The 11605-nt window shown below is 45.4% G+C and overlaps 1 protein-coding gene across 1 annotated transcript; it reads left to right on the forward strand.

Moving 5' to 3' along the window:
* Positions 1 to 225: 225 nt before the first annotated feature.
* LOC130743627 (uncharacterized) lies at positions 226 to 1011 on the forward strand. Its single transcript, XM_057595863.1, has one exon. It carries the CDS (start codon positions 226 to 228, stop codon positions 1009 to 1011), a length of 786 nt encoding a protein of 261 aa, XP_057451846.1.
* Positions 1012 to 11605: the final 10594 nt, after the last annotated feature.

Consider the following 11605-nt stretch of genomic DNA (forward strand, 5'->3'; position numbering starts at 1 on the left):
ATTACCGACCCTTCAGAAGAATCTTTGTCTCCCAATGACAAAGCCTTTTTGAATCTCCTCGCCCCGCTTCCTATCCTTGATTGCTCGACAGCCCTTGAGGGCGCTCGCCTCTCAAGGACACCCAAATACTTAGGTCACACAATTTATTTTTACCATCGCCATTTCTCTTCTTACCCCTCATGTCGCCACTAACCCTCTTTTTTTTTGTTTATTGTTGCAGAAGATATGAATTTCACCAACGCCGAGCTTTTGAAAGCCCGTGAGAGGAAAATGGCCCGCTTTTCCCCGAAGTTCAACACTGAAGGCGACGGGAAAAAACGGGGCGGTGCTGAGAACCAAGCCGAGGGCGCTCAGGTCCCCAAGAGGAGGAGATTAGTCAAAGGCTCCTCCGCCAGCTCCTCCAACCCCGGCGCTCAACCCACCACCGCCGCTGCGGCCAAAGGCAAGAAAGCTGCCACCACCGCTGCCATTGCAAGCTCCAAGTCTCCAACTGACGGGACGAGCCAACTCCCTGCCGCCGAAGCTTCCGCCGCCGCGGCCACTGAGCCTGTCACTGTCACAGCCCTCGATTCTGCTGCCGCTGGTACAGCCACCGGCGCCGCCGCCAAATCTGCCACTATAGGCGCCACAACAACAAACGCTGACCAGTCGTCAACTGCTGGCATAAGCGCCGTAGCTGCCGCTACATGCTCCAATGCTGCCGCCGGGGAGAAAGGAAGAGAAACAGAAAAAGAAAACCCAAAGTCTCCCCCGCGCCAAGTCACACCTCCTAGACCGCCTCCCACGAACGATGAGCGTTCCTTGTCTCCCCCGCCTCGCCAAGAAGAAGGACCCTCTCCCGATGCCGCCACTACTTCCGAGGCAGCCCAGATTGAGCAAGCTCCTGGTAACAGAGGTGGTTCTTCTAGCCACTTCAACATGCTACCCAATGCTATTGAGCCCTCAGAGTTCTTGCTCACTGGCCCTCAACCGCGACGTCATAGAAAAAGAAGTGTTGAGCCGAGGCATTAACGAGACCAAGGAGGAGACCCTTGCCTGTCTTCTACGCGCTGGGTGCATCTTCGCCCACGCGTTTGACAACTTCAACTCCGCAGTTGCTGAAGCTGAACGATTGAAGGCTGAGAGCGCTCAGCACCAAGAAGCCGCCGCTGCTTGGGAGAAGCGCTTCGACAAACTGGTGGCGCAGGCGGGAAAGGAGAAAGTCCATGCCGACAAGTTGATTGGCGCGTCGGGAAACAGGATCGGCGAGCTGGAAGACCACCTGAAGCTGATGAAGGAGGAGGCGGACAACCTTGATGCAAGCCTCCAAGCTTGTAAAAAAGAAAAAGATCAAGTAGAGAAGGATTTGGCCGCCAAGGGCTAGGCGCTGGCTGCCAAGGAGTTAGAGCTTGAAACATTCGGTGCTGAACTGGAGCTAGCAAAGAAGGCGCTAGCGGAGCAGGAGAAAAAGTCTGCTGAGTCTTTGGCTGTGGTGAAGGTAGATCTGGAGGCAATGCGGGCTACTTATGAAGAGATCAAGAAGGCGAACGAGGCTCATGAGGCAACCCTCGTTACGAAAGATGCTGAGATTACTTCCCTTCTTGCGAGGATCAAAGAGCTAGAGGGCGAGCTATCAGTGGAGAAAGCCAAAGCCACTGAGGCGAGGGAACAAGCCGCCGACATTGCCTATGACAGTCGCGAACGGGGCTTCTACCTCGCCAAGGACCAGGCTCAACACTTGTTCCCGAATCTTGATTTTAGCGCCATGGGAGTGATGAAAGAAATCACTGCTGAAGGATTGGTTGGTCCTGATGATCCTCCTTTGATTGATCAAAACCTCTGGACCGCAACTGAAGAAGAAGAAGAAGAAGAAGAAGAAGAAGAAGAAAGAAATAATGAATAATGTAATTTTAGTTTTTTCTTAGCCTTTACCGCCCTCTGTAATGCACTTTCCTGTCATTTCCATATATAAGCAACATTTCGCCATTGTTTTGATATCACCTTTGAACACTTTGTAAATTTTGTTGAATGATTGCTGTCGCCGTAAATCTTTTGGTCGCCACTTCACAAATCGCCGCATTCTTATTGTTTAAAAAATTTAAGAATGAATTTCATAGTTAAACGCCCCAACGCCCCGGAGTAATAAAATACTCAACATCCTGAGTTACCAAGCACTCGCCTTCCACCTTATTCATTCGCCGACCTTATATCTTGCGCTATTTTTCACGCGTCATGTGATTGAATTACGCCTAACGATTCTGTGCATTAATTTTAACTAGGGCTTGTTGCTTGGTATTTCTTCGTCAAGACTTTAAACGTTTTCCACAAAGGGATAAACGGCCTCCGTTCTCGAGGGCTTCGCCCAGGGCTCTGCCCGCTCGGGGCTTACAATGCTTGGGTCCCAATGGCCATTTGGGGGTCCCAAGACTTTTGCCTAGTTAATGGCGCTCGTCGTATTCTGGCGAGACTTACCCAGCACATCGTTTACGGGACCGACGATCACGTCAGACTTTCCGGGGGGTGATTCCCAGGCGTCAAAGGCCATTTGTGAAATCACCGCCACCTTCAGGGTTCCAGCAAGCCCCTTTGGGGATCAAGCTTGTCCCACCTAGTGATCGCCGTAATTCTTTATATCGATCGGCAATTCCGATCGTCAGGGAATCCCTGGAATTTTTTGGACGCGAATTTCATGAATTTTCGTTTTATTGATGGAGCGTCTCGTTAAAAAACTCCTTTCGGAGAAAAAGAGCACGCTTTTGTTACAATGGAGAGTTTGGAGATACTTTTAAAGAAATTGAAGATATCTAACTTTGGCGAATTCACTTTGCTCATCAGAAGTTCTTCCTTGGAGCTCCTCGCCTTTCCAGCTTTCTCGCTCACGATCAACTGTAATAATAGCGCAGACTCAAACCGTTGAATGACCTGGGTAGTCGCCTTCCATCAAGCTCTTCCAAGTGATAGGCCCCTGTACCAAGAACTTTGACAATGCGGTAAGTCCTTCCCAGTTCGGAGCCAGCTTGTTTCCCGGGGCTCCTGATCGCCACTTTAGGACCAGATCACCAACTTGCATATCTCGGACGCGAACCCTGCTATTGTACTTGGCGGCCACGCGCTGCTTCATCGCCGTTTCTCGAATGTGCGCCTCGTCACGCGTTTCAGACAAAAGATCCAACTCCATCGCCATATTGGCTTGATTCTCCCCTTCAAAATCCGGTTGAGTTCGCCATGTGAAATTGTCAATCTCCACCGGCAACATGGCATCTACCCCATAGGTCATTCTAAAGGGGGTTTCTCTTGTAGTAGATTGCACAGTGGTGTTGTACGACCATAGTACCACTGGGAGTTCATCCAGCCAGGCTCCCTTAGCTTCCTCAAGCCGTCGCTTTAATCCACGCAGAATTACCCTGTTTGCAGATTCTACTTGCCCGTTCGTTTGCGGATGCTCCACAGAGGCGAACCTCATCTGTATGTCCATTTCCTTGCAAAATTCCCTTGTTTGGTTGCTTGAAAACTGGGTCCCGTTGTCGGACACGATCGCCCTTGGGATCCCGAACCTACAAACAATACGCTTCCAGTAAAAGTTGACTATTTTTGCAGAGGTTATTTTGGCCAGGGGCTCAGCTTCAATCCATTTAGTGAAATAGTCCACCGCTACTAATATAAACTTCATTTGCGACCTGGCGGTCGGAAAAGGTCCTACCAAGTCTACACCCCACATGGCGAAAGGCCATGGGGCGCTCATCGTTACCAGCTCTTTTGGCGGTGCCTTAGACAAATCCGCAAACACTAGACATTTTTTACACCGCTTCACAAAGTCCATACAATCTTTCCTGAGGGTGGGCCAGTAGAATCCCGCCCTTAACACCTTGCAGGCCAAAGACTTTCCCCCAATGTGGCTTGCACACACTCCTTCATGCACCTCAGACATTATCGCTTCGTATTTTTCTGGCGGTACGCATTTTAACAATGGCGTCGAAAAACCACGGCGATACAAGCGTCCGTCAATGAGAGTATAGTGGCTCGCCTCTCGCCGTTGTTCCTTCGTGCATTGCTCCACTTCCGCCGGGTCCCCCGCCAAGATAGATAATATGGGTCCCATCCACGTCGCCCCTCTGTTCACACATGCCATGAGCTCGCCTTCAATGCTGGGGCACGCTAGCGTTTCCTGAATCACACTTTTGTTGTTGCCGGGCTTCCGCGTGCTCGCCAATTTGGCCAACGCGTCCGCCCGCTGGTTTTCTGCCCGAGGAACATACTCTACTACAACTTCTTGAAAAAGTGTCATCAAATATCGCACTCGCTCAAGGTACTTGATCAGATTGGGATCCTTGACCTGGAAAGTTCCCTTCACTTGATTCTCCACCAACTGCGAGTCCGTTCTTATCAACAAACTTCCGATCTTTACTTCACGCGCCAACTTCAATCCGGCGATGAGAGCTTCATACTCTGCCTGGTTGTTTGTTGCCTTGAACTCGAATTTCAGCGATTGCTCCAATACTAGATCTCCTGGTCCTTCCAACGTTACTCCCGCGCCACTGTCACTGCTATTGGAGGATCCATCCACAAAGAGAGTCCACTGAGTGTCCACTTTTTCAAACCGGTCTGGGGTCAACTCCACCACAAAATCAGCCAGTGACTGTGCGCCAACTGTGCCTCGCTTATCATATTGTAACCCATATTCAGATAATTCAACCGACCAGGCGACCAATCTACCTGACAAATCCGGTTTTTGTAACACTTGTCTCAGAGGCAAATCCGTCCGCACCTTCACTGGAAAACTCTGAAAATAAGGTCTCAACCGCCGGGCGGTGACAAGGACCGCCAGCGCCGCCTTCTCAATTTTCTGGTATCTGACCTCTGCGCCCTGGAGTGTGTGGCTAACAAAATAGACAATTCGATGCTCGCCATCTATCTCCTGCAGTATCACAGAACTCAGAGCACTATCACTCACAGCAAAATACAAGTGTAGCGGGTGTCCCTGTATTGGTTTTGACAAGATTGGTGGTGACGACAGGAGTTCCTTGAGGCGAACAAAAGCTTCTTCACACTCCGCCGTCCACTCAAATGCAACATTTTTTCGAAGACACTTGAAAAAAGGGAAAGATCTATCACCAGACTTAGGAAGAAATCGAGATAAAGCTGCTATTCGCTCTGTTAGACGTTGGACTTCTTTCACATTAGAGGGGCTTTTCATCTGCTGAATCGCCTTGCATTTATCTGGGTTTATTTCTATTCCTCTGGATGTGATCATGAATCCTAAAAACTTGCCGCCCTGAACACCAAAAGAGCATTTCTCAGGGTTAAGGCGCATATTGTGCTTCCTTATCTCGCCAAATGCTTCTTCCAGATCTTGATGATGGTCCAAACCACGTACTGATTTAACGATCATATCGTCAACATAAACTTCCATGTTTCTTCCCACCTGTCCAGCAAAAGCCCTATCCATCAATCTTTGGTAGGTCGCCCCAGCATTCTTTAATCCAAACGGCATGGTGCGATAACAATAGTTGACTCTGGCGGTCATGAAAGTCGTTTTGTCTTCGTCTGCCGGGTGCATGCGGATTTGATGATAACCAGAATAAGCATCCATCAAGCTAAGCAGTTCGTTGCCCGAGGCACCATCAACGAGACCATCAATGCTGGGAAGGGGATACGAATCCTTTGGGCATGCCTTGTTTAAGTCTGTGTAGTCTACGCACATTCGCCATTTCCCATTCGCCTTCTTCACCATCACGACGTTCGCTAACCACGTCGGATATTTCACTTCCCTGATGAATTCTGTCGCCAGCAACTTGTCAACTTCCTGTTGAACCGCTTTTCCCTTGTCTCCTCCCAAACGCCGCCTGAGTTGTGAAACTGGCTTGACGCTTGGATTCAATGCTAATCGATGGTAGATGAAGTTTGGATCAATTCCGGGCATGTCCTTGCAGCTCCAAGCAAACAAATCTAAGTTCTCACCTAGCAGCTTTGTCAGGCGCGTCTCCTGCTCGTCTGTCAATCTGGTCCCAATCTTCAAAGTGCGATCGCCAAACTTTAGCGCCTTTGTCTCCTCAATTGGCGTGGGTCTGTTCACTCGCCCCTCGCCACGTGGGTCAAGATTTTCATCCGAAGTTTCAATTTCATAACATCTGTGTCCGACCAGCGCACTCTTCTTGCCATACAAGTTGAGGCAATTATTATAACATTCCCTCGCCATCTTCTGGTCAACCTTCAGCTTGCCAACCTTTCCATTGCTTAGTGGATACTAGACCGCCAAGTGGGCTGTTGAAATCACAGCACAGAGGCGATTCAATGTATTTCGCCCAATGATGACATTGTAAGATGCCACCACCTGGAGAACCAGATACCTTACCTTCAAAACCCTGGCACACTCATCTTCCCCGAATATTGTGTCTAGATCAATGAATCCTCGCACCATTACTTGCTCACCCGCAAAACCTACCAAGGTTCCCGCATATGGAGTCAGATCATTGTCAGTCAGTCCCAACTTGTCAAATGCGTCACCATAGATAATATCAGCCGAACTACCCTGATCCAGGAGTACCCTTCTAACGTTGAAACTATTCAACCTTAATTGCACTACTATCGGGTCATCCTTGTGAGGTTTTATCCCCTCAAAGTCTGCCATCGAGATTGTTATGTCAGGGTGCACGAATCCGAAAGCAACTTCATGAACTGAATTAACTACACGAACATGGCGTTTCCGCGCCGCATGGGTGTCGCCACCACCGCCAAATCCTCCAGCGATGGTGTTTATGGTCCCTATGGGCGGTCCTGAGTGTTGAGCGAACGTGTCATCAGCCCCTTTTGTGGCGATAGCCGCTGATTCTTGCTTTTTCTTGCCCTTAGTGTCCGTTCGCTCCTCCTCTCGCTTATGCGTTTTGTTGTGATCGCCGTTGTTGCGCCACTGGCCTTGGCGATTTCCTTGATATCCCGCCCGAATCAACTTATCAATTTCCCGCTGCAAAGTCCAGCAGTCGTCCGTGTCGTGCCCGACGGACCGATGGTATTCACACCACTTTTTGGGATTGGCGTTCCGTGGTTGATACTTCGGGGCCTCTGGCTCATCCACTAGATTTGCGCCTCTCGCCTCGCGGAGTATATCCGTTAAATCTGTGTTCATCACCATGTCAGCCTCTTCCCGCTGGCGATGAGACTTAGATTGCCACGGCCGGCGTTGTTCATAATCATCACGCCGTGGATACAACTGCTCCTTGGTCGGCTTCAATACCGCCTTCCCTTTATCTTGTCTTTGCTGCTTGCCATCCCCCTTGTCTTCGATGTTCTTATCTTTTTTCGTGCGCTTGGGTGACGTGTCGCCTTTTTCCAGTTTCGCGCGCTTTCTTTTGAAAGCATCGTCCTCCTCGTCAAGAATATAAGTGCTAGCGCGAGCACGCATCTCTTCCATCGAACGTGCCGGCTTGCGTGTCAACTTGCTGTTCAACCCTCCCGGTAACAAACCATTCTTGAATGCTAGAGCACAGGCTCGAGGCTCCTCGTCCTCTACCTTGACCGATGTAGCGCTGTACCTTGCCATGTACTCCTTCAGTGACTCTCCTTCTTGTTGGCGAATGTTGTATAGGTCATTGATCGTCACCGACTGATTCTTATTCGCCGAGAATTGCACTAGAAACTTGGATGAGAAGTCTCTGAAATTCGAAATCGATCCGCGCGGCAAAGTTGTGAACCACGCCATCGCCGTCGATTTAAACGTCGATGGAAACATCCTGCACTTCACCGCATCTGATGCCGCAATTATCACCATCTTCGTGTTGAAATACAGAAGATGATCCTTCGGATCAGAATCTCCACTGTAAGAATCCAGAACTAACGTTTTCATATTATCTGGAATCGCCACACTCTCAACGTCCTCCGAGAACGGACGGAACTCAGCTACGGAATCCGCTTCTCTGCTTCCATCATCTTGTTGCTTGCGGCGGTAGAAATCCAACTGAGCTTGTAGATGCTCATTCCGCTGCTGGATGTTGCCAATGCTGCGCATCATATGGCGTCATTGCTCCTGTGTCACCGCAGGTTGTCGCTCCGGAGTAGGTGAATTCTCTGGTGAGCGCTCCATAGATCCGATCTGCGAAGGCGATGGAGGAGGTGGTGGTGATGGAGGAGGAGAAGGCGGCAAAGAAGTGCGCGTAGCCTGTACCCCGCTGTTCGTATCGGAGAATCCAGGACAACTCGATGAGGCCGCCGAGGCGGCGAAATTCGCTGTCGCACTGGTGAATGATGCTGCTTCCTGCGTCGAGTCTCCATCTAAACCAGGAATGACGCAAACTCGATCGAAAAACGAACGCCGGTCACAGAATCAGAATCAGAAAACTAGAGAATTGCCTAATCGTAATCAGAGATAGCTTCTTGCACAATCAATCCACGTGAATGGGAATAGAAAGTTTATCGTTCCCCACAGACGGCGCCAAATGTTCTGGGAATGAACATTTAAGATAGGGATAGTACCTAGAGAGTGGAAGAATGTGCTAGAGAGAGAATGAGAATGCTGAATTTCATGTGTTATTTCATCAAATGAGCCAAAAGTCCTTTACAATTGATATCTACCTCCTATTTATAGAGCTTGGGTACTACCCATTGGGCCAATTGGGCCTCCGCGATTGAGGCCCGATTTAAGGCCAGGTACCCGCCCTTGGGCGGGCTGAAACCTGGGCGTCGCCCCTCTAGGGGCTCGCCCAGTCCATATTCTTTAAATTAAGGTTTTCCATTGCAGCCATAGCAATACATTATCTGCATATGATTCCACTTCTGTAACGGTAGATGGTAAAAAAAAATATAGAAATAATTTGCATATGTTTGGATTAGCCTTTCAACTACTCAAACAAACATCCAAATTCTATAATTGAGATTTATATAGAAAAATGTATTTGGATGCATTATATCAAGAAGGTCTTACTTTCAAAAAAAAAAAAATATCAAGATCAAGTACGCACATAAAAGGATTTAAGAAAATTTGATACCAAAATTTACGATAAACTTATTTTGAGATAAAATCTTCCAATTACAAATGACTCACCTCAAACTCAATTGTAAGCAACACCAAATCTACAAAATCCAGTTCACTCAAAATCAAGGTTGCAAAAACTCATAGACTCATGTTAACCTTGTAAGAAGCCATAATCACACGAAGACATGCAAATATTAATACCAAATTTTAAATTTTGATAATTTCAAATCCACAATGGTAAACAATACTCAAATAATGGGATGAATGATCTATGCACTGAAAGTGTAAACTTTGTGTACGCAAAGTTAATTATAAAAGAACTGAAATTGTGCTCTCCCTCAGTTCACTTGCTTCACCGCTCTTAATTTACTCTTTCACATCCCTTCTCTAGCCTTGCAGTGGTTCTAATTCCAGCTAGAAGAGTTACTCATAATGAGGGTTGAAGCAGATCTCATCTTTGTAAAGGAGACAGTTTGAAATCAGCATTTCTGAAAATAAGCACACAAAGTATGTAATGGTCTATGAAGATTAAATCTGAGTACATATCTAGTACTCTTTCACCCTCTTTATCCTTCTTAGCATATTTCAATTTAAGCTTCATTTTGCATGTTTCCAAACTGATGTATACAATAAGAAAAGGTAGAATTGGAATACATGATTAATCTCTTCAAGGAAGCCACATTTATTTTAAAACTTCCACGGCCTGCTATAGCAAGATACAACTCAAAATTATATATAAAATATTAATTAAGTTGAGAATCATGAGATGTATTATATATTTGACAAAGCAACAGGGACCCAAAGTAATGAAATTCACATATGTAAATGTAACTTTAGCCTTCAAATATAAAATCCACATTCTTTGTGTTCTACATACACACACACACACATTTAAGTTACAGTTGTGATCACTAACTATTATGTTATTATCCCTTAATTTTTCCTGCTAAAATATAAAATTAATCATTGTACAATATGATGTATGTTTCCAATCCGATGTATACAATAAGAAAAGGTAGAATTGGAATTTGGAATGGAGGGTTAATCTTTTCAAGAAAGCTGCTTTTATTTTAAAGGTTCCATAGACTCCTATAGCAAGATACAACTTAAAATTATCTGATAAATAATCTTTCCCATAATGATGCAATGGACAAAATCTCATGATACTGGCTAAAATCTCTTAAAATATGTTATAAGCAGAACCTCTATTAGGGACTAAACAACTCTAAGCTAACAAAGCAATCATAAAGGAGAAAGAGTGCATATGAAGAAGAAAGAAAAAAAAATCAAAAATGATATCTTTGAAACCATTAGAACAGAGGGTGTTACCTTTCTTTTCTTTTTTACAAATCACAACTTTAAACACAACATTGATCATGTTACCGTTTTAAAATCCACTTTTCATCATACGGTGCTTCTTACAACCTTTTGCTCAGACTGAGCCTCGACTCCCACGCACGGCCAGTGAAGGAACTGCTCAACTCTACAGTCCAACACTGATAAACCTGCAATAGATAGAGCACCCACCATCTTATCTCACTAAGCCAACCTCAACAACAACTCCTCTCTAAAACACACCTCAGTGGGAAGTATTCTCAAAGAGAAAATGAAACACAGTAAGTAAATTAATGCTGGAACTGCTGTCCAATTTAAATGTAATTTCATGAACATAAAATTGGATCTAGTTGGATTTAATTTAGAATTGAAGCAACCAAATATTTCCCGCAATGATGCAAATGATAGAAAGTATATTAAAATTTGGTAACAGCGCACAAAGCAGTGGGAATGCCACCAAAATGTAAAATATAATAGGTAACTAGGTTAAAAAGAAAAGAAATAGATAGAAAATGTAAAATGTGTGGAGGTACGAATAATTCATAGCCATTCTTTTCCATTATTCAACAACCTGCTTTTTGGACTGACTCACAGTAGGGTAGCCTATAATTTAACACTAACTTATTCTCATTTATCGCAGTTTTATTTTGTTAGATTTAACTAAAAAACATTGTCGTCTAGCTTACAATAGAAAGTTATCATGATTGTTAAATTTCACTTATATCAATTCTGCGAAATTCTTGGGTGGGGGGGTCAAAGAGGCTTGGCATGTTGATTGTTGGATCAATTATTATATGAAAGCAAAAAATTCTTGGGTGGGTTGTGTCACCCACTGTCATCACAGTTTGCTAACAGCTTGGGAATTTGGCTTTTTAATTCTTGTTTTTCTTTCTTTCTTTCCGTTTCTCCTATCTGTATTAAGGGTTGAGTACCCCTTGTACTCATGTTAATGCAATTCTTTGTTTACCAAAAAAAAAAAAAATGAAAGCAAAAAATTGGTTCACACAGCAAATTTATCCCTATCCAGAAGTGAATAGAAATTAGACGGAAGATAGATTGAGAAGAAATTATTTAAATGTATTAAAAGTTTGAAACCCATACTATAAACGTTGGTTTTTCTATTGCAGGTAACATGCTATATGAACGATTTTTATCAAAATATATAAAAAAGAGAAGACTTCGTCGTCAACCATAATTTCCAAAAGCACCCACTCTCCTTTTCATATGATATAAGTTCTTGGAAGCTTCATCCGTTCATCTACCCTTTGATGTTACGCTTTTCCACACGTTCAAAGGCCCCCTCTTTCCACTATATATGTCACTCAA

This window comes from Lotus japonicus, chromosome 3 (genome assembly GCF_012489685.1).
Source record: "Lotus japonicus ecotype B-129 chromosome 3, LjGifu_v1.2".
NCBI lineage: Eukaryota > Viridiplantae > Streptophyta > Magnoliopsida > Fabales > Fabaceae > Lotus > Lotus japonicus.

Coding starts and splice junctions, on each gene's coding strand:
- LOC130743627 (XM_057595863.1), top strand. CDS start 226: ATGAATTTCACCAACGCCGAGCTTTTGAAAGCCCGTGAGAGGAAAATG.